We start from the raw sequence: 24591 nt of genomic DNA, 5'->3' as shown, positions 1-24591 counted from the left end.
AGTCCCTCGAAATCTGGGACAGTTGGGAGCCATGAACTTATATAGGGAGATTTGTTTCATCCTGAGGCTGTTCAGTTCACTGAGTATATGCGTGAGTTTACATCCACTTTAAAGGTGCAGGGTTGGACTGTCATGGTAACCCTAACTTTACACACCTATTTTTACAACAGGTCACACTATTTATTCAAACGAATCGTGTTGGTTACTGTCAAATTCTCACGGCTCATTCACCCTTAAACGTTTGGGGAAACCCCCATTGGGGCCCTTTAGCAAATTGCTGGGTGGTTGTTTATTGCAACATACCCCATTGTTTGTTTGTTGGCTGACTTTTAAGGCAGCAGTATATACGGGACATTTCACGCTTTGGAATTTACCTTGGAGATCTTGTATTGGGCGGCATCATCCTATTCAGAACCTCCTTAGAAAGTGTGGCCATACGGTTTGGTTGTTATCTGATGTTCCTACCGCATACATCTTTAAAAGGGACTGCTTTGATATATTTCTCTCTCTACCCCTGATGAAGGTTCTGCAATCGCAGAGACTGGAAACGCGTCGGGTTTGGGTTCAGTCTGAGAGTTATTTTATATACAAGTTTTCTATGTACATTTTTTGATGTTTTATTAAAGATACTATGTGTCTGGATGTTTCTCTTTTAAAGTTTTGTTATATGAATTAAAAATTATTTATTTTATTTTGAATTTTGGTGGTATTGGTGGTCCATTCAAAGCCCCACTAAGGGAGAGTCTTTTTGTCTATTCACTATAGGGATGGGATCACCTTGCCTGATCTTTCTGACACAGTGACAGCCCCGCATCTCTTTGTCTATTTTTACAACTCAGTAATAGCTATTCCTTAATGATCATTGTCACATATACACTTTACTGGAAAATCAATACTCATGAAAAGTTCTTGTTCTGCTTTATAATTGACTGTGACACTGATATGCAAATTTCAGCCTAGCTTTTACTATAAACAGATTTGGGCTGACACCTCTTTACACATCCTCCACACCTTCATCAATATATCCTTCTGTCAAGAGTCAGGTTGCAATGAAAAGGAGGGTTTGAAACTTGTGATTGTGCCACTCATGGTGATTTTTTTTCCCTTCCCTAAAAGGTGGATTCTCTTCTTGTGTCTTTCTCCGTCTGGCAAGACGCCGAGTCTCCGACATGTCCCTTTCACCAAGAGCATGTGTGCTTGGGTTTTTTTCCATCTTCCTGTTGTGCATCAACATCCATGCACTGGATTTACCTAAAGACTGTAAGTAAACCACATACTCTCTCCTCCTCTGTGTGCTTTATTCATAACCTCTGTCATTTTAAGCCGTGCCTAATTCCTAGCCATCTGTATATACTATCATTTCTCAATGTAAATGGTTTCTTGGTTATAAAATGTTTATATTTGTCCTCAGCCACTAGTATATTTACTGCCATAGCATGCATCTGTCTGTTTCCTGAGGGTGTTAAGCCATGAGCCATAATAGTGTTTAATTCAGCACAATGAACAGCTCCTCGGGAAGGTAGCAGCTGTATAGTGAGGCAGGCTTTAATGCCTCAGTGAATTCCTGGTTATATCTTACTAGCTGGCTATACTTTTATGATTAGTAAATGAACTAGTAGTTTTAAAGGTCATTTTCAATATTTTTAAATATGTTTAGGCACTTCTGGCTATAGGGTGAAATCTCTGTCTTTGTCTCCTGACTGTGTTCCTGTCAGGAAAATGATATGCAGCCATCACTTGGCACTTAGATGTATACATGAATATGTCACAAAGAAGCTGCAGGAGATCAGCAACATCAGCATCACTAAGCCCTTGTACACACGGTCGGAGAATCTGTCGGAATGAGTCTTATCGGACCGTGTCGTCAGATAATCCGACTGTGTGTGGTATGCATCGGACTGATTCCGTCCGAATCTCTGTCCGACCCAATTTTCCAACATGTTGTAAATATTTCCCAACCAACTGGGCCGGACGAATCTAATCCGATCATGTGTAGAGCATTTTGATCGGACCAAGTGCCACGCATGCTCAGATCAAATTCCTACATCAAAGCTATCGGCTACTAGCCTGAATGTAGTCCCATCGTAACGAAATTACGTCATCACGTTCTGAAAGATCGGATTTTTCGCCAACTTGGCCCAACCGTGTGTATGCAACAGACACAATCCGTCGGACTAAATCCGACGGGCAAAATCCGACGGATTTGGTTGGCAAAATCTCCGACCGTGTGTACGAGGGCTAAGATGCATCAGATGGGGATTAAGGTGTAAACAAGTATTTTATTAAGAGAAAATATGAGTGGTTTATGATACACAGCACCTCAACAAACGCAAGTCTCGATTCACACATATGCAATGCAGGAACCTGCGCAATTCCTATGCAGGTTCCCGCATCGCATCTAACTTGCAGGCAGTTCATACTGCTCTCTGCAAATCACTGCAGGTGTCAATAGAAAGTTAATGACACCCCCAAATCACAGAATGCAGTGCGAACTGTGGAATCGGATCACATGGGTGTGAAAATGTGATCCATTTCCAGTGCAGACCAAAAAAGGGTGCTGCACCATTTTGGTGCGAACGTGATGCGATTTCAGTCATACAAACTGTATGGCTGAATTTGCATCGCACAGACAGTGTGAATCACATGTGATTTCTGGCATCGCATATGTGTGAACCCAGCCTACAGCACCTTGAAAAAGTATTCATAACCCTTGAAATTTTCCACATTTTGTCATGTTACAACCAAAAACGTAAAGGTATTTTATTAGGAGAAAAAAAGGGAAGATTCCCAAAGGTACTCTTCAATGAGGAAAAAAACGGATTAGACTAAATATCTTTATTGATTAACCACATTTATGAAATTAGAAAATAATTATACTTATACACACCCAACTTCAGCACATCCAATCGTACAACACTCTCATACACCATAGACTTGAGATCTCCCTCAAAACGATCCTTACGGTCTTAGTATTCAAAAAAACAAGGTCCAATTCAAAATTTCATTATGAGATAGAAATTATTATTCATAAAAAATTGAAAAAATGCATGAAATTAGTCTATGTTGAGAAATTGTTTCATTGCTCCGTTTTAGTTAAAGTGCATATGCATATGTAGGGATGAGCTCAGGGGTGTTTGCATGGTCCACGTGCTGTGCCCACCAGGGAGTTGGAGCAGCACTGAGCTAATCACAGGCAGTGAGTCATTGCCCAATCTCTGCAGGCACGCATCGGGCAATGTCTCACTGCCTGTGATTAGCGCAGCTCTGCGCCAACTTCCTGGTGGGCTCAGCATGTGGACAATGCGAATACCCCTGAGCTCATCCTTATGCATATGTATAGTATTGCCAGTCCTAACTTCAAAAGGAGACATAAAACTGAAGTTCACTGCATGAGAAAATTCCTTATAGTGGAAAGACTTATCAATAGATAGATCTATGGATCACAGGCTGGTATATATGAAGATGACAGTTTTCAAGGAAACACACGGCTTGTTATCAAACTGAGTAAAAAACCCCCTCCAATACATGGGGGTAAGATACAGCTCACCTTACTGATGTCTTGACTCATGTCATTGCTTCTTTAATTTCAAATCCATATATGTAAATAAGGAGCCCACTCGTTTCCAAAGTGAGTGATAGTGAAATATAGACAATATTATCACTTTACCAGTCATCCGATATATTCGTCTACATCAGAATGTCATATGGCAGTGTTGTCCAGGCGTATCTAGTTCATGCAGGCTAATGCGGTAAAATCCAGGTGTTCCGGACTGGTGTAGGGAGCATAAATGTTAACAGAGATTTTTGTTAAAAAAGTGGAAATAGTCTCTCATCCGTATAGGCTATACAATACAGTCCATTCCATCTTCCCAAAGAGTGTTCAGGACAGGCATTCAGACCATAGATCTTAACAGTGAGTTCAAAGTAGGTGGAGATGGTTAATGGTGTGGTTCAGCACATCCGTGTCCCAACCACAGCAAATATGATGGCGTACTGCTTACGTGTTTGGCTTGTTGCCAAGCTTCTTAAGAGCATATTTTATTAGGATTTTATGTGATAGACCAACAAAGTGGCACATAATTGTGAAGTGGAAGAAAAATGTTTTTTATTTTTCTTTTACAAATAAATAGCTGAAAAGTGTGGCATGCATTTGTATTCAGACCCCTTTACTCTGATACCCCTACTTAAGAACTAGTGGAACCAACTGCCCTAAAAAATCACCTAATTAGTAAATAGAGTCCACCTGTGTGTAATTTAATCTCAGTATGAATACAACTGTTATGTGAAGTCCTCAGAGGTTTGTTAGAGAACCTTAGTGCACAAACAGCATCATGAAGGCCAGGGAACACACCAGACAGGTCAGGAATAAAGTTGTGGAGAAGTTTAAAGCTGGGTTAGGTTATTAAAAATATCCCAAGCTTTGAACATCTCAGAGCACTGTTTAAATCCATCATCTGAAAATGGAAAGAGTTTGGCACAACTGCAAACCTCCCAAGACATGGCTGTTCACCTAAACTGACAGGCCGGGCAAGGAGAGCATTAATCAGAGAAACAGCCAAGAGGCCCATTGTAACCCTGGAGGAGCTGCAGAGATCCACAGCTCAGGTGGGAGAATCTGTCCACAGGACAACTATTAGTCGTGCACTTCACAAATCTGGCCTTTATGGAAGAAGGCCATAAGAAGTTCCGTTTGCAGTTTGCGGGAAGCCATGTGGGGGACACAGCAAACATGCGGAAGAAGGTACTCTGGTCAGATAAGACCAACAATTAACTTTTTGGCCTAAAAGCTAAACTCTGTGTGGCGGAAAAGTAACACTGCACATCACCCTGGACACACAATCCCCACCATTAAAAATAGAGTGGTGGCAGCATCATGTTGTGGTGAGGCTTTTCTTCAGCAGGGACAGGGAAACTGATCAGAGTCGACTGGAAGATGGATGGAGCCAAGTACAGGGCAATCTTAGAAGAAAGGCTGGTAGAGACCTACCCAAAAAGTATTTTAGCTGTAATTGCTGCGAAAGGTGGTTTTACAAAGTGTTGACTCAGGGGGCTGAATACAAATGCACGCCATACTTTTCTGATATTTATTTATAAAAAAAATTGAAAACCATTTATCATTTTTCTTCCACTTCAGAATTATGTACCACTTTGTGTTGGTCTATCACATAAAATCCCAATAAAATACATTTACATTTTTGGTTGTAACATGACAAAATGTCAAAAATGAAAATTTCAAGAGGTATGAATACTTTTTCAAGGCACTGTTATGCCCTGTACACATGGTTGGAAATTCCGACGGAAAAGGTCCGATCAGATTATATTGTCGGAAAATCCAATCGTGTGTGGGCTCTATCTGACTTTTTCGTCGGAAATTCCGAGGGAAAAAATTTGAGAACAGGACCTCAAATTTTCCGACGACAAAATCCGATCTGACTTTTTACAATCGTTTGTAGAGAATTCAGATCGGACAAAGTGCCACACATGCTCAGATCAAATTACGAGACTAAAGCTATTGGCTACTAGCCTCAACGTAGTCCCGTCGCAACAAATGAATGTCATCACGTTCCGAACGATCGGATTTTCCAACAACTTTGTCCAATCGTGTGTATGCAACACCAGTTTCGGACAAAATCTGTCTGAAAAAAATCAGGCGGATTTTGTTGTCGGAATGTCTGACCGTGTATACGGGGGCTAAGAGTCATAGTGGAAAGAAAATATTACTGTCTGCTGTCTGCTATACACTTGGAAAATTGCTTCTCCCTGAAGCCTACATTTTACTGCCTACACTTGTGAAATTATGAAAATTCTTTCTGATACTGGAACATATGTGCCTTTTCAAAATAACCCTACAATTAAATATAAAAGAGAACTAGTTAAGATTATTAATGAGGGTTTTAAAGAGGAAGTAAACCCTTCCAAACAACTTGGACCTATAGGTAAGCCTAGATTAAGGCTTACCTGTAGGTCCAAGCAATATCTCCTAAACCTATATGGTTTAGGAGATATTTGCCCGAAAATGGGCACCGCTGTCTACGGCGCATGCGCCGTAGACAGCGGCGCGCATGCGCACTAAATGCGGCAAATCCAAGAATGGATTTGCCAAATTTGTCGACTCCCGTGCGCATGCGCGGGAGTGACGTCATCGCGGCTTCGCCGTATGACAGCGGCGGAGCTGCGAGGCGCGACTCCCGTGCGCATGCGCGGGAGTGACGTCATCGCGGTTGCGCCGCTGTGATTCGTCGGAGCTGCGAGACGCCACAAGCAACATGGATGCGGCGGACTACAGGGGACAGCGGCGACTTCGCTGGCTCCTGTGTCAGGTAAGTGACACATAATGAGCTACTATGCGATGCATAGTAGTCCATTATGCTTTACCTTTGCAGGGAAAAAAAGAGGAAGTAAACCCATCAGGGTTTACTTCCTCTTTAAGGATAATATACTCACAAAAAAAGAAAAGGTGTTCTTGGTACCCTCAGCACCAAGGGTGCCGGTAATATATTCCCTCCCTAAAGTTCATAAGGACCGATTAACCTACCTAGTAGGCCGGTAATATATTCCCTCCCTAAAGTTCATAAGGACTGATTAACCTACCTAGTAGGCCCATAATAAGTGGATCACATTCAGTCACCTCAAGAATCGGGAAACACATTGATGGCTTTTTGCAGCCATTAGTTTCCCAGACTCCTTCATACTTGAAGGATTCGACTCAAACTATTAAATTACCATACTTGATGGTTTGGAATGGAAGGAAAGTTCTATATTGGCTACTGTTGATACTTCCATCTATACCATAATTTTAGTAGTAGACACATTTTCAAGAAAGGCCATTGGTTTGTTTTAGATTCAGGGGGATTTTGTTTTATGGTTGAGTGACTTTACAATGTCCCATCTTTTATTTTTGGTTTGGTGCTTCCTTCTATGTTCAGAATGGGGGGGTTACCATGGGTGCCAAGTTCGCCCCTAGCATGGCGAACATGTTTATGGCCAAATGGGAGGAGAACATCATCTATGCCAACATAAAACCTGAATTGTTAGTTTGGAAAAGGGAAAATAGATGACGTCCTCATTCTATGGGATGGCGATATGCAATTGCTCTGTCTCTTCATTGAGCAACGTAATGACAACTCGTTGTGTATTGCTCTGCAATATGAAGTGTGGCAGCACGCAGGTAAAATCACGTGGTTGTATCCAGGATGGGAAATATGTGTGTCCTAGATTCAGGCTTTATGCAGACTTTTACAATTAGAGGGGAAGAGTTAATGAGCCCAGCTGTAGTAAGTGGGCTCATTAAGGCCTCTACAAAAAACCCCAGCATGCATAGGGAGATGCTCCATCCTGGAACCAGTTTTGTGTGTATAGACTGGGGAGTCTGAGATCTGTTCTGTGCGGTGAGTTAACGCCTGTGTGGCAAACCCCTACAATAGCGACAGGGACTGGGGCAGCACAAGGCTGCACCCAGTTGTTAGACAGGGAGTCTACGTGTGTAGTTAGAGGTCAAGCTGACCAGGATTTATTTTCTTGTTTTATTTTGTTTGGCTGTTATATGTATCACTGCATGTAGCATAAATAAACCGGATCTTTTGTTTTTTTAACCTACACCGCTGTCTGCTGTGCCTGACTTTGTGTTGTGAACCCATCCAGGGGGTCACACACACCCGCTGCCGAGCTAACCCCTCACAGTTGGTGGAGAATTTTGGCACTTTTTTTTTGTTAAGGCCAGCATGGAGGAGATACTGAGACAGCTGGCTCTAGCAAATGCAAACCAGCAACAAGCAAATGCAAATCAGCAGCAAACAAATGCAGGTTTACAAAAGAGCCTTGCAGCCCAGCAGCAGATAAATGCAACTTTGCAGCAGAGTTTGGAAGCTCAGCAACAAGCCCAGCAGCGATCTGAAGCCCGCTTCATAGACCTGTTGCAGAAGCAAGAGCAGAATTTTCAACAGAAAATAGAGACATTAATACAGCAACGTCCGCAGACCAATGAAGCAAGTGGTTACAATAATACCGCATCCTTTGGTGTGAGCCGTTTACTGACAAAAATGACTGGAGAGGATGATCCGGAGGTGTTTTTGACCACATTTGAAAGGACTGCTGAAAGGGAAAAGTGGCCTAAGGAGCAATGGGCTGGACTGGTGGCCCCTCTGTTAACTGGGAAATCGCAGAAAGCTTATTATGACCTAGAGCCTGACCAAGCAAAAGACTATGTGGTGCTAAAAGCAGAAATATTGGCACGGCTGGGTGTCACCCTGGCCGTCCGGGCTCAGCGTGTGCATAACTGGACTTTTCAGGTTGGAAAACCTCCCAGGTCTCAAATGTATGATCTCATTCACCTGAGCAGGAAGTGGCTGCAGCCAGAGACTTTGACTGCACCAAACATTGTGGAACGTGTTGTTATGGATCGTTTCCTGAGAGCTCTTCCTACTGCCATCCAAAAATGGGTAAGCCATGGAGACCCAGAAAATGCAGATAAACTTGTGGATCTGGTTGAGAGGTACTTGGCTACAGAGAACCTGACCACATCTTCCAGGGACTCACGGACTTTCCCCCCTAAGACCAGATCATCCCCAGTGGCGGGTAAGATGACTCCAAGGGGTGAGGGTGGAGAGAGTGAGAGGGTGGGAGTTCTACCTAAGGTCTGGCAGGAGCAGCCCAGGAAGCCCATGCTGCAAGAGGCAGCGAAAAAGATTATTTGCTACCGCTGCCGGCAAGAGGGACATATTGCAGCCAATTGCCCAGTTGTGGATGAGCCTATGCAATGTGACTTTATAAGGGAGAGACGTCAGTCGCTGTTTGCGACAGTTGCATGCACTGCCATTCGGGGACCTGAGAGACATTTATGTAAAATGTGTATTAATGGTAGACATGTTGATGTGTTGCTAGATTCAGGTAGCCTGGTAACATTGATAAAAGCTGAATTAGTTACTACAGAGGTCTCTGGGAAGAACAGGATGGCTGTTATTTGTGTGCATGGGGACACCCGAGAGTATCCTGTAACTTCAGTGTTTTTTGAGACCCCCAAAGGTAACCTCTCTCATCAGGTGGGGTTAGTGTCTCACTTATCACATGATGCTATTGTGGGAAGGGATTTTCCAAAATTCTGGGAACTCTGGGATTGTCCTGAGCCCCCCACTGGTGCCCCTATAAACCAGGAAGATGACCAGAATTCCTCTGGGAGTGGTGAGGACTCTCCTGAATTTCCCTTGTCGGTATTGGCGGGGGAAACTCGACAAACTGGGGGGGAGCCAACATCCTCAGTTGAAAACATGCCGTCTGTGGAGTTTTCGGATCTTGAGGTTCACAGGGAAAATTTTGCCACAGAACAGTTAAAAGACCCCACCCTAATAAAGGCACGGGAAAATGTGGTGAAAATAGATGGCGAGTTAGTGAACCCAGATAAGACCTGCACCCGTACTTCACTGTGGAAAGGGACCTGCTGTATCGAGTGGCTCAAAGGGCAGAAGAAACCATTGAGCAACTTGTGGTGCCCAAACCTTACAGGAAGTTGGTGTTAGAATTGGCCCATGGGCACATTCTGGGAGGTCATCTGGGGACCGAAAAAACCAGAGAGAGGGTATTGCAGAGATTCTATTGGCCTGGGGTCATGAAGGAAACAGAAAATTATTGTTCCTCCTGCCCTGTGTGTCAGAAGTCGGCACCTATGCCACATTTCCGTAACCCGCTGGTACCTCTTCCTATCATTGAGGTCCCCTTTGAAAGGATCGCAATGGATTTGGTAGGTCCGATAATGAAGTCCGCTAGGGGGCATCAGTACATTTTGGTTATATTGGACTATGCCACCCGATATCCGGAAGCAATTCCTCTTCGAAATACCTCGGCCAAAACCATAGCCAAAGAGCTATCTCTTGTTTTTAGCCGCGTGGGTATTTGTAAGGAACTGCTTACGGACCAAGGTACACCCTTTATGTCCCGGGTTATGAAAGAATTATGCAAGTTGTACAAAGTGAAGCAATTGCGTACATCTGTGTATCACCCCCAAACAGATGGGTTGGTTGAAAGATTCAACAAAACCCTAAAACAAATGTTAAAGAAGGTGGGGGATAGAGATGGAAAGAATTGGGATTGTCTAATACCCTATCTGATGTTTGCCATTAGGGAGGTACCCCAATCCTCTACGGGTTTCTCACCCTTCGAGTTGCTCTATGGGAGACACCCAAGAGGGCTGCTGGATATCGCCAAGGAAACTTGGGAAAATGAGAGTTCTCCTCACAGGAGTGTGATTGAGCATGTTGCCCTGATGCAAGATAGAATTGCACAGGTAATGCCAATTGTAAAGGAACATTTAACCCAAGCACAGTTAGCACAGCAGAGAGTGTACAACCGTGGGGCCAAGACACGTACTTTTTCCCCGGGGGATAGGGTCTTGGTGCTAGTCCCTACGGTTGAAAGCAAATTTCTGGCCAAATGGCAAGGTCCATATGAAGTAATTGAAAAAATTAGTGAGGTGAACTACAGGGTTAGACAGCCAGGAAGGCAAAAGCCGGAGCAGATCTATCAAGTCAATCTGCTGAAAGCCTGGAGGGATAGGGAATCCCTAGTCGCAGAGACTTTGTCACAAGTACAGCCTGATTGCTTAGTTCCTGAGGTTGGAATAGCAGACACCTTATCGAAAGCCCAACAACAGGAGGTTAAAGAGTTTGTACTTCGTAACAAAGAGATTTTCTCTGAGCTGCCGGGACAAACATCTGGCGTAGAGCATGACATTATCACCCCGCCAGGAGAAAGGGTAAAACTAAAACCTTATAGAATACCAGAGGCCCGACGGGAGGCAATACGTGGGGAGGTTCAAAGGATGCTGGAATTGGGTGTGATAGAGGAGTCCCAGAGTGACTGGTCCAGTCCTATCGTACTAGTGCCCAAACCTGATGGGAGCTGGCGGTTTGGTAACGATTTTCGACAATTAAATAAAGTTACAAAATTTGACACCTACCCCATGCCGCGTATAGATGAGTTGATTGACCGGCTGGGAACAGCCCGATATATGACAACTCTTGATCTCACCAAAGGGTATTGGCAAATTCCCCTGGCCGAGTCGGCCAAGGAGAAAACTGCGTTTGTAACCCCAGATGGGGCATTCCAATATAAGAGAATGCCGTTTGGGTTACAGAATGCACTGGCAACATTCCAGCGGAAAATGGATAAGATTCTGAGGCCCCATCAGAAATATGCTGCAGCTTACCTGGATGATGTGATTATTCATAGCACAGACTGGGTCTCACATTTACCAAAAGTACAAGCAGTCCTAGACTCTATCCGGGAAGCTGGGTTTACGGCCAATCCAAAGAAGTGTACCATTGGACAGGAGGAGGCCAAATATCTTGGGTACACTATTGGGAGGGGGGTGATAAAACCCCAAGTCAATAAAGTCGAGGCCATACAGAGTTGGCCACGTCCCAACAGCAAGAAACAGGTACGAGCCTTTCTGGGAATCGCTGGCTATTATCGACGATTCATTCCCCATTTTGCTTCTCAGGCTGTGCCCCTCACCAACCTGACGAAAGGGAAAGAGTCGGTCATGGTTAAATGGTCCCCAGAGGCTGAAGAAGCATTTCAGTCCTTAAAAACAGCCTTATGTAGCCAGCCAGTGTTGTACTCACCAGACTTCTCTAAGGACTTTGTGGTACAAACTGATGCATCAGACGTTGGGTTAGGAGCAGTGTTATCCCAGGTCTGGAACGGGGAAGAGCACCCAGTCATTTACCTCAGCAGGAAGTTGAAGTCCCATGAGGTAAATTACTCCACGATTGAGAAGGAATGTTTAGCAGTGAAGTGGGCTCTAGATTCCCTTCGGTACTATCTGCTAGGTAGGCACTTTGACCTGGTGACTGATCACGCTCCTTTAAAGTGGATGGCTCAGAACAAGGAGACCAATAGAAGGGTAAATAGGTGGTTCCTGGCCCTACAGGAATTTAACTTTACAGTTAAGCATCGCCCTGGTGTTAAAATGGGGAATGTGGATGCTTTGTCTCGGATACATGCGTGTCTGGCTGCTTGTGTTACAACCCCAAGGTTGAAACAAGAGGGGGGGGGTATGTGGCAGCATGCAGGTAAAATCACCTGGTTGTATCCAGGATGGGAAATATGTGTGTCCTAGATTCAGGCTTTATGCAGACTTTTACAATTAGAGGGGAAGAGTTAATGAGCCCAGCTGTAGTAAGTGGGCTCATTAAGACCTCTACAAAAAACCCCAGCATGCATAGGGAGATGCTCCATCCTGGAACCAGTTTTGTGTTGTATAGACTGGGGAGTGTGTCACCTGTACTGTGCGGTGAGTTAACGCCTGTGTGGCAAAACCTTTACAACAAAGGCAGGGACTGGTACAGCACAAGGCTGCACCCAGTTGTTAGACAGGGAGTCTACGTGTGTAGTTAGAGGTCAAGCTGACCAGGATTTATTTTCTTGTTTTATTTTGTTTGGCTGTTATATGTATCACTGCATGTAGCATAAATAAACCGGATCTTTTGTTTTTTTAACCTACACCGCTGTCTGCTGTGCCTGACTTTGTGTTGTGAACCCATCCAGGGGGTCACACACACCCGCTGCCGAGCTAACCCCTCACAGAAGCTAGTTGTCATAAGATTAATTTCCTAGTGTTGAATATTGAAGTTAGGGAAGGTACTTCTATTACTTCCACTTCTACTTTTTTTTTAAAGATACTGATCGGAAAACAGCTTTGTAGGTCAAGGGAATTGTCACCATCCCTCCTGGTTAAGGTCAGTCCCCAAAAGTCAGTTTATCCATTTGAGGCGGAATTGTACCATCAAGGATGAATATATGGGACAGGCTATGATGGAGTATAAGGAAGAGAAGTTGGACAAACTAATTTTAGATGTAGACAACTTAGATAGTGATACAATCTTGCAAGGTGCTTCTAATATAAAAAATGCCACCAAGAATTTTAATTTTTCCTTTGTCACGACATACTCTCATCAGTATTATGAAATCAAAGAGATTATGTCGAGACATTGGAAAGTGTTGAAGAATGATAGACTACTTGGATCCTCAATCCCAGATTTTCCTCAAGTTATTTTTCATGGAGTAGTACCATTAAGACTCCATGTTGCCCCGAACATCCTGGATGCTCCTAATAGAACAACTTTTTTTCCAGGACTTGAATGGCTGTTTTCCATGCTGCAAGTGTTGCGGTTCGCAGCCTAAACAAGATACGGGAGAGATAGGTGTGTAAATTTCGTTAGTTAGATCCAAATCTTATAATATTAGGACATTTATCACCTGTTCATCCCACAATGTTTAGCTGCTTGTCCGTCTGTGTGGCCTACAGTATGTGGGCTGCACAGTTAGGGCTATGAGTGTGAGGAGCAAGGTGCATATAGCAGATATTAAGAAGGGATTTCCAGTGCACAGTGTCTCGAACAATATCTGCAGTGTCACACTAAAAATCCTGCGGGTACTACATTTCTTGCCATTGACAAATTCACACCACATTGGATGGGAAGTTTTATCTAACGGGAAATTTCCCAAATGGAGACCCGCTTATTTATGACCTGAAATCATCCCATTCGGACTGAATGTCAAGTGGGACGTGAACTGTTTTATTATTAATAGTTGAAGCAAGTCCATTTTTCTTTCTTAATAAAAATTTTTTTTTAATTAAATAAAGGGTGGCATGGACTTAATCTTTTTGCCAAATGTATTTTTTTCGGACATCTCACTTAATCATATTACGATTCATTTTAATTATGTATTATAGTATTGATATAGTGATTGATCTACATACATGTCTCCCTATTACAATTTGTTTAGTAAGGATTTTATTTGCAAGTCATTATCTGACATGTCCACTAGATGGAGGAATTTTCTCTTTCGTTCATTGATGGACACATACAGTACCTGGCGCATTGGAAGGGGGTACAGTTTGCAGGAACGCTCTTGGGTCTCATCCTCGGACGTACATGCCCCTGTCCTCCATGATTTCCATAGATGTTTTCCCCTCAAGCCCGGTGGTCCTCCAAGGAGGAGGGGTCGTTGAGAAATGGGTACTGTCAGGGCTGGGCTCAGCCCTTCCTTCTCTGATCTGGCCGCTCAGCTGTCGGCTAATTGCCAGCTCCCATCTCTCTCCACAGTTACCCAGCTGTTATTCTGCTCATCAGCTCACCTGCCTATTTTAAGCTGTCCAGCTCACTTGATCTTGATCTTGGTCACAGCACTAGAAACCATCTCCTGCGTTCCTGTTTAAAGACTGGCTTTGCTGACACCCTTCTGGCACCTTATCCTGCTTGCTGTTCCTCTACTTGGGTCTCTGAATTCTTGCTTGGCTGATTACCCGATCTGGTTACTGGACTCTAGCTATGCTTTGACTACGCTTACTCTACCTTTTTTTTTTTTATTAATAGACAAGTGTGATTTTACTGTACTTCTGTCTCAGTCTGGTTCATGGTTTCTGACAAACCCCCTGTACATCTGTCCCACCACTGTACCACCCTGCTCTTCTGTCCCACCACTGTAACCCCCTGCTCATCTGCCCCACCAATGTTCCCCCTTTCTCATCTGCTCCACCACTGAACCATCTTCTGATCTGTCCTAACACTGAACTTAGCTGCTCATCTGCCCCACCACTGTAACCCCCTTTCTCACCTGTCCCACCACTGTACCTCCTGCACATCTGTCCCACCTCTGTACCCCCTGCTCATCTGTCCCACCACTGTAGCCCCCTGTACATCTGCCCCACCACTGTACGACCCTGCTTTTCTGTCCCACCACCGTAAACCCCCTGCTCATCTACCCCACCAATGTTCCTCCTTTCTCATGTGCTCCACCACTGAACCATCTTCTCATCTGTCCTAACACTGAACTTATCTGCTCATCTGCCCCACCACTGTAACCTCCTTTCTCACCTGCCCCACCACTGTACCTCCTGCACATCTGACCCACCTCTGTTCCCCCTGCTTTTCTGCCCCACCAACTCCCTGCTCGTGTTCCACCAATGTACCTCCTTTCTCCTCTGCACCCCTCTGCACATCTGACCCACCTCTGTACCCCCTGCTCCTCTGTTACCCGCTGCTCAACTGTCCCACCATTGCACCTCCTTTCTCCTCTTCCCCAAAACTGAATCCCCCTGCTCATTTTCCCACCACTCTAACCCCCTGCTCATCTGCCCCATCACTTTACCCCCCTGCTTTTCTGTCCCACTGCTGAACCCCTTTCTCATCCCTCCCACCACTGTACCTCTTGCACATCTGCCCCACTACTGTACCCCCTTTCTCTTCTGCCCCATCAATGTACCCCTTTTCTCATCTGCCCCACATCTGCTCCATCGCCATATCCCCATGCTCTTCTGTCTTACTACTGAATCACCTTTTCATTTGTCCTAACACTGAATCCATCTGCCCCACCACTGTAACCCACTTTCTCATCTGCCCCACCAATGTACCTCCTGCACATCTGTCTCACCTCTGTACCCCCCTACTCTTCTGCCCCACCTCTGTTCCCCCTGCTCTCCTGCCCCATCACTGTAACCCCCTGCTCATCTGCCCCACCAATACACCTCTTTTTACATCTGCCTCACTGCTCTACCTCCTGCTTTTCTGCCCCAACACTGAACCCCTTTGCATATCTGGCCCATCACTGTACCCCCTGCTCTTCTGTCCCACTGCTGAACCCCCTTCTCGTCTCTTCCACCACTGTACCTCCCTGCACATCTGCCCCACCGCTGTACCCTCCTACTCTTCTGTTTCATCTCTGAACCCCTCCTGCTCATTTTCCCCACCACTGGACCCTTCTGCTCATCTGCTCCACCGCTGTACCCTCTTCTCATCTATGATATGCGTGATATGAAGAGTGGTGAAAGGAAGCAGAGATGAGAAATGAGACACATCTACCTATTCTGGCACACTTATCCTGCTGATCTACCGCTCACATCCAGCCCACGTGCTTGTATGTGATGTCACATACAAGCATATGGAATGGATGCGCAATTATGAGCTCAGGTCAGGGGCATTTTCTGAAAGCAGTGGGCCTGTGTGCAAGATCATAAGTTGGACCCCTGCAGCTGAGAAAAAGTGGTTGGGTGTGATTGTCACTTCGCTGAATACTGGCTGTGGCTTAAAGGGACACAGAGTGCAAGTTAGAAAACCAAACAATGTTTCCCATCTTTTATAATAGGTGAGGTCACAGTGCCTCCCCCTCAGTGCAGGGCGTGGGGAATGCTGAAATTGGAATATATTAGTGTCTCACTGACACTTCCCTGCACTGCTCTGCTGATGGGGAGGGAGTCGAGTGCCGGCAAAAGAGGCTTTGCATGCCGGGGGGTTGCTTACCCCTGCACTAGATCATACCGTATTTCCCCCTTTCATTTTCTTATTTTATAGAAGAATGAACATCAAACTCCAAACCAGAGAGAGAGAGAGAAAGAGATAGAGGGGTGGGAAGGGAGAGTTGGAGAAAGGAAAAAAAGTGGGGGGTTGTCTGGGAAGGGGGGGGGGGGGCATTTGTTGTGGCTGAGGGGGGGAGGGTAGAGAAAGGAAGTGGAAAACCCTCCCATACTGCTGGCCTGATTCCCCATGCTGTAGTCACCACCCATTCTGAGAGGACAGATCTATTCTTGTTGGGAAGCTAGTGGTGTTTGTACCTAGTAAAAGAAATATGGAGTCCAAATTTTCCAGTATCTTTCTTCTTATTCTTATTCTTTTAGCGATAGATTCTCCATTTGTTGAAACTTTGTAATTCGAGCAAGCCATTGCACCTTATCAGGCAGTTCAGAGCATTTCCACAGGGAAGGGATGGAAGCTTTTTCTGCATTGAGGAGGTGCTTAAGTAATACATTTGTACTTCTTGTCACCCTGCTACAATAGCTATACCTGCAAAAGGGGTCAGTCTGAAGTCATCTAGCAGGACTTAATCTTCTGACTAAAGTTGCACTTTAAATTTGCCTGGCAGTTCAAAATTAGGTGTGGCGTCTGACTGAACATCTGGAACCCCAACAAAATGTACCAGGTATCAAACTTGGTATGCTATCAGTAATTCCATCTGATACCGACTCAATCTCATTAAGCAATTGGATCAAATGTGTAACTGCCCGAAACATAGTGCACACTGAGTTCTCGAAAGAAATCATGTTTACACCTTGCGTTTCATGTTTATTCCCACCACCTAAAGTGATGTCTATCTTACTTACAAAAAAAATCTTACCCATTTTGCATTGTGAACCACCTGCGCAGTGTATCCTGGCTGACTATACCAATTTGTGGGGAGGAGCATGTACATTGGGGTAATTTTTACCATGCATGCTCTCATCAATGCCTGGGACCAGGCTGAGACTACGGTCATGTGAAAGTTCAACAATAAGGCAGTTCCTCCACTTAGAGTTGAGCTATGTCACTGTGTTCAGTCATAAAAAGTATAGTGTTCCTCTGAAAGTGCTGTCCTGTGTCACTACACATGGTCGCCTACTGTATGTTGCATTTTGGAGGGCCACTGCTGAGCCTGTGCCCTTTCCACCAGTCCAGCATACCTCTGTTACCTCACTCCAAGTAACAGAGTCCTTGTGTCCACCTAGTGTGAACCTCATGTATGCACTTGTTAGCTACCCCACTCCTGTAACCACGTGACAAAGTCATGGATCTCCATAATGTAAGTTTGGTTCCAGCTGTTACTGGAAACCGAACGCTGGGGAGGGAGCCAGTATATCGACCCCCTCACTGCTAAAGGACGTGTCATTCATACCAGACATCACGCTTCAAGACTAGCTGCAGTGTATCTTGCACTAGTCCTTAGTTTACCCGTAGCAACTGCATTATTCCTCTTACTTGACTTGCCGAGTATACCTCTGATAGTAACCTTACTTCATACCCTGCATGTGCTTTACTGACCAAATTTCTTTTGAATATACCAGAACCAACAAATATTTGCTGTAATTGGTAGACAGATAGTCTTTAAAGTCATAACAGCTTTGTTAGAACACTTAAAGTGGAACTAAATTGAGGAAGGAAATACTCCAGCGATGTAGCAGTTAAATACCTACTTCTATCATGTTTTCCCTAGCTATTTCGGTGTGCTGGGTTTGTGGCTTCCTGATTGGTCGGAGATGGAATGACATCATCCTGCACATGTGCAGATAGTCTGTGATCTGGCAGCTGAAGTGGGAATGCATAGTGAGCTATGCATAAACAGTTCAGTGTGCAGTCAATAGAATACTGCAAACAGGCAGGTGTTTGTTCTTGCAGAATAGACATTGCATTTCTATTCTGCAATAAAATGCTGCCTGCTCACAGTTTTTTTCTTAGTTACCTTTTGTGATGAAATAGGGGCAGAGAAAGAGAGAGAACACATAAAGGCGGATACCAAACTTGACGTGATGGTGTTTATTGTGGTATAAGTGTTTTAAATGAGAGGCAATGAGACACATCACAAAAAATTGTCCTCCGGGCAGCAATGTATCACAGCACAGATAGTCCATGTAGAAGCAATATGTGATGGTGATAGGGCACAGCAATGGGGAAGAGTCTGTAATCACAGAGCAATAATTTGTATACAGTGGTGTACACAGCACTATGGCACCGCAGGGTCCTTAGTACAGGGCCACAATCCAGGCAAATGGCATGTGCAGGTCTGGGTCTGGCACAGCAAGGGTTAAGCCCTTAGCACAGGGCAGCAGGGGGAAACAGATCCTCATAGCAGTGGGTAAGAGGGCACAGCAAGGGTGATGATCCGTAGAAGAAACAAAGTGGCCACACACTGGAACGAGACGTTTGCTGGACAGAAATCTTTGTCGCATTCCAGACAGATGAGTCACTCCTGGAGGCCTGACCTCCGTCTGTGGTCCCCACAAGCACAAGTGCAGGCAGCAGGAAAATGCTGGGGCTTCTTTTCTGTTGAAATGCAGAATTGTATTTTATGTAACTACATCAACATTTAGTATTCAGTACAGATATATTTTTTCAACCAGTAGATGGCAGTGTTTGTAAGTTTGTGTCTGCATCAATGGTTAAATTCAGGAATTTTTCTATACATGGAAAATACAGTTTCCTGTCTGCAGTTAAGCAGCAAAGCCCATGGGGACTGTGCGCTGTCTCTGTCCTGTAGGGCTATATATACAGAATTTTTAACAGGTTATGGACCCAGGCATAGCCCAGACACCCACCCAGAGAAAAGCTGTGAACCCAGTCATAGTAAGCTACAGCAACAGAAAGAAGACTGCAACAGAATAAAAGAAAATGGCCAGTAACACAGCTGCAACAAAGCTTTATTTGCAAACCTGACAAAGCAGAACCACCAGTCTTGGAAATTCAAGATGAAAATGCTGCTAAGAAGGTACGTGGAAATTTATAAATTAAGTCAGGCCATAACACCTTTCAGATGAGTGGATAGAGAAATCTCAGAGTACAATCTCTCTTATCATAGAAGATGACTAATTTATACATATATGTAAGAGTGAAACTGCTAAAGAAATGTGGGAAGCATTACCAAAGTTGCATGAAAGAGCTAATCTCAGCAATAAACTGTACTTGATTAGAAAGTTATACCTAACCAAGCTGATAAGGCCAGGATATGCAGGAATACATAAGGAACACCCTGGAAATGGCTGAACGCCTTAGAGGCAGAAAGTTATGAAATGCTTGTCACAACACTTGATGCACATACAGATTCGCATCCAGATGATGAACTGACAATGGAATATGTTAAGGGCAAGCTTGTTGATGAATATAAGCATAAAACAGAAAGCATTAATAGTGACGGTGCTCTGTCACAGAGTCTGCTTTAAAGACGAAAAATAGGAATAAAAACAGTAACATGCATCAAACACATGAATGTTTTGTGCGCAAGAAACAAGGCAATTTAAAAGCAGATTGCAGAATCTGGAAAGCTAGAATGCGAAAACAAACTAAACTACAAAGATGTGAAGGAAGAAACAGATTTTTCTTCAGATAATGAATATGTCTTTCAATCCAAAAGGCGCACCTAATTTTTGCAGGCATCGTATGTTGATGCAGTCGCATGAAAAATTACAGAAATTTCTTTATTCACCTTGACCAGAGTAAAATAGATCTTGAAACTAATCTTTTGTTTGTGAAGAAGCTCACAAAACAAGGCAATGTAGTGATCTTCCAATAAGTTGTGCCATCACAAAAAGGGGATATTTTACTTGCAAAGGCTAAAATTACAGGTGAACTATATCAGCTGAACTGTAATGAGGTGGTTAATACTGCCAAGGAAGAAAAACAATCAAACTGCATTCACACATGGCACAGATGACTTGGGCACAGAAACCCTGACATGATAAAGAAATTAACTGAAAATAACTATGCAAGTGGAATAAAAATACCCCAGCTGTATAAAAAGAAAAATTTAAAGAAAAGCCTTTCCACAGAAGAGCCGAGAAACCTCTCAACTAAATTCATTCATATCTTTGCAGTCCAATGGAAAAAATTTACTGCAGGAAAGAAAAGGTATTGTCTCACTTTTATAGATGATTACTCCAGGTATACTACACTATATTTGTTACACAACAAAAGTCATGTATCAAAGAAACTTGAACAGTATTTGGTTCATGTAAGCAACAAATTTGGCAAAATGAAGAGTATTGCGCACAATGGACCTGAATATACACCGAAAGCATGGCATTATTTTTCAAACTACTGTACCATTCAACCCAGAACAAAACGGGATTGCAGAAAGAAAGAACCATACTTTATGTGAGAGTGGATGAAATTGGAGGACAATTATGACCACATTCTATCTATTCTAAAATCGACAACCAGGAAAATCAACTGAGAAAACCCGATATGAACTGTAAAATAGAAAAGCCCCAAATCTGATACATCTAAAAATGGGATGCTTGCACAAAGGAAGGTGAACTTGTGGGATACAGTGAATCTCAAAAGGGATACAATATTCTACACCAATATACAAACAAGGTAACCTTGAGTATAAATGGAATTGTTGATGTAATTTCAGAGTGTTCAAAATTTCAAGAACACAAACACGCCAAACTGAAGGATATTCCACATCCGTGTCTCATGAAGATAAGCAACAAAGTGACATAAAAAATAGAAATTAACAGACAATCCAAAAATTGTAAAATAAGAAACCAGGCCATAAGATTTTTCAATCAGCAAATCCACTAGAAGCAATAAAGGCATCCCAGCCAAAACATCTATCCTATGTTGCTTGCATAGCATTAACACTAGCGCCAGATTCATGGGATGAGATTCAAAGACTTCCAACTCTTGAGAAACAAAAGTGGATCACAGCATTTGACCACACTGCCTACAAGAAATGGATTTATAGAACTGGGGCCCGAAATGGGATAAGGAGTAGTTATTGAGTTGGGGAATACAGAATTGTATTTTTGCAACAACTACACTGAGCAAAATTATAAACGCAACACTTTTGTGTTTGCCTCCATTTATCACGAGCTGAACTCAAAGATCTACAACCTTTTCTATGTACACAAGACCTATTTCTCTCAAATATTGTTCACGAATCTGTCTAAATATGTAAAAGTGAGCGATTTTGACGAAAATCCAGCCACCTCACAAGTGTGGCATATCATGCTGAATAGACAACATGATTATTGCACAGGTGTGTCTTAGCCCCCGTACACACGGTCGGACATTCTGCCAACCAAATCCGTTGGATTTTGTCCGTTGGATTGCGAAACTGTTGCATACACACGGTCGGACAAAGTTGTCGAAAAATCCGATCTTTCAGAACATGATGACGTAATTTCGTTACGATGGGACTACGTTCAGGCTAGAAGCCAATAGCTTTGATGTAGGAATTTGATCTGAGCATGCGTGGCACTTTGTCCGATAGGACATACTCCAATCATGTGTAGAGAATTCCAATCGGACCAGTTTGTCGGAAAATATTTCCAACAAGTTGGAAAATTTGGTCCGACGGATATTGCGACGAAAACAGTCCGATGCATACCACACACAGTCGGATTATCCGACAACACGGTCTGATAGGACACATTCTGACGGATTCTCCGACCGTGTGTACGGGGGCTTAGTCTGGCCATAATAAAAGGCCACTCTAAAATGTGCAGTTTTACTGTATTGGAGTGGTGGAGGGGGGTCTGAAAACCAGTCAGTATCTGGTGTGACCACCATTTGCCTCACCTAGTGCAACACATTACCTTCGCATAGAGTTGATCAGGTTGTTAATTGTGGCCTGTAGAATGTTGGCATTCCTCTTCAATGGCTGTGCAAAGTTGCTGGATATTGGCAAGAACTGGAACACACTGTCGTAAACGCCGATCCAGAGCATCCCAAATATGCCCCAGCAGGGCTTAGAGTGGGAAGAAGAATGCACTGTTCCTGCTAGACCCTGGAGGAAGGAAGTCTTTAGCCAGTGTGAAGAGAACCACAGCGGGGGATCCGACCGCTTGGCGGCCCCTCACACAAGAGGTGTAGAGTGGTGGGAACTGTGTGCAAGTGACCAGGTGCTGTATGCATGGCTCTCTGCATGTATGTGGTGCGGAGAGTTGGGCAGAGGGGGAAGCCGGGGTGCTGTGACACCTTTTAGTTCCCACTTTAAGGGCTAAACCTATGGAAACATTATTATTTTATGTTTGTGGGATTACTATTGATTGTTACAACTCAATATTATTTTATGTGTGCTTTATTATGTCTATAGTTTAATTCATATTCAGAATACTTTAATGATCCCAAGGGGAAATTACTTTGAGTGGTACATTTTATATATATATATATTTTTTTTTTTGTACTCACCGTAAAATCCTTTTCTCTGTAATTCACTGACCGACACAACTCCTCTCTGTAACAAATGGGTTCTCCTTATCACTAGGAGAATACTAGGCATAGTTGTAACACAACACTCAGAACACTTAGTTCTGCCCAGGGGAGTGGTCCCTTGGGCTACAACCCTCCACCCTGCCATGCAGCCATCAGTACGTCAACAAGCAGTATAACGTAAAGATAAAAAGGAGGGGCGGGTGCTGTGTCGGTTGGTGAATTACAGAGAAAAGGATTTTACGGTGAGTACAAAAAAATCTTATTTTCTCTTATATTCACCGACCGACACAGCTCCTCTCTGTAACAAATGGGACGTCCCCAAGCAACAAGGTATCTTCAACAGGAGTGAGCACCCAAGACCACACCAAAATTGTGGAAGTAATGCACCCGCGCATTAAGATAACAGTACTGTGTTTTAATCGAAAAACCAGGAAAAATATATATTGCATATTCAATTGCATCTACACGGCTGCCTGCAAAACTTTGTGGCCAAAACTGGCATCAGCCGATGCACCGACGTCTACCTTGTAGAACTTGGTAAACGTGTGGACGGACAACCAGGTCGCCGCTTTACACACCTGAGTGACCGTCACTTCATGTCAGAAGGCCCAAGATGTTCTGATTGCCCTTGTGGAGTGGGCCGTGACCGGAAAGGGGGGCACCTGCCCCTTCAAGGTGTAGGCTTGTACTACAATCTGTCTGATCCACCTGGAAATGGTGGCCGACGAGACCGCCATGCCTTTCTTTGGACCAGCTACTGAAACAAACAGTGAGTCTGACTTCTGAAAAGGAGCCGTGACAGACAAATACACTTTTAGAGCCCTAACCACGTCAAAAGCGTGAAGGGCTACCACCTTAGGGTGCTTTGGCTTAGGACACAGAGATGGTAATACAATGTCCTCATTGATATGAAAAGCCGAGACCACTTTCGGTAAAAAGAACGGTTGCAGACGCAACACCACCTTATCCTTGTGGATAACCAGATAGGGCGACTTGCAGGACAAGGCCGCCAGTTCCTCCTGGCCGATGTGATGGACACTAGGAAGACCACTTTCTGAGAAAGGGTCAACAGGGGAATCTCCCTGATATTTTCAAACGGCGGTTTTTGAAGCACTGACAACACCAAGTTCAAATCCCATGGGGGTAACGGTGGACGCACTGGAGGGACTAAATGTCGTACCCCCTGAAAAAAGGTACTCACTAAGGAGTGCGATGCCAGGGGTCGTTTAAAAAAGACAGCTAAGGATGAAATTTGCCCTTTGATGGTGCTTAATGCCAATCTCTGGTCTACTCCTTGCTGGAGAAACAGCAGGATCCTGGATATGGAAAAGGAGCGCGGATGCCATCCTTTCTCCTCACACATGGAGATGTAGGCCTTCCAGGTACAATGGTATATCTTCTGAGAAGAAGATCTCCGTGCTCTCAACATAGTTGGAATCACTGAGTCCAACAGACCCCGGTTCCTCAACACCTGGCTCTCAATAGCCATGCCGTTAAAGCCAGCGATGGTAAAGCAGTAGGGAGAATCGGACCTTGAGACAGAAGGTCCTCTCGCAATGGCAGTCTCCAGGGAGCATCTGCCACCAGACGCACCAGGTTTGCGTACCAAGGACGCTGAGGCCAATCTGGGGCAACCAGTATTACTGGTATCCCCTCGGCTTCCACTCTGCGAAGCAGACGTGGTAACAGTTTCAGTGGAGGAAAGGCGGGGATCAGCTGGTACTGATCCCACGGAGCCACCAGATCGTCTGACGAGTCGGCCCACGGATCTCTTGTCCTGGACTGGAATCCTGGCACCTTCCGATTGATACGGGAGGCCAGCAGATCCACGTCTGGTGTACCCCACTTCAGGCAC

At 44.2% G+C, this 24591-nt stretch overlaps 1 protein-coding gene across 6 annotated transcripts in view; it reads left to right on the top strand.

The window, feature by feature from the left end:
• L1CAM (L1 cell adhesion molecule) overlaps positions 1-24591 on the top strand; it is a 671411-nt gene that overhangs the window by 142652 nt on the left and 504168 nt on the right. For all 6 annotated transcript variants that reach the window (XM_077478852.1, XM_077478851.1, XM_077478850.1 and 3 more), the window contains one exon: positions 1117-1260. In XM_077478852.1, coding sequence (XP_077334978.1) covers positions 1117-1260 — 144 coding nt within the window. The remainder of the gene's footprint in view (positions 1-1116; positions 1261-24591) is intronic.

Source organism: Lithobates pipiens, unplaced genomic scaffold (genome assembly GCF_037356315.1).
Source record: "Lithobates pipiens isolate NorthernLeopardFrog02 unplaced genomic scaffold, aLitPip1_a1.2 Scaffold_1, whole genome shotgun sequence".
NCBI classification, from domain to species: Eukaryota; Metazoa; Chordata; class Amphibia; order Anura; family Ranidae; genus Lithobates; species Lithobates pipiens.
This window is presented reverse-complemented; position numbering and strand designations above follow the sequence as displayed.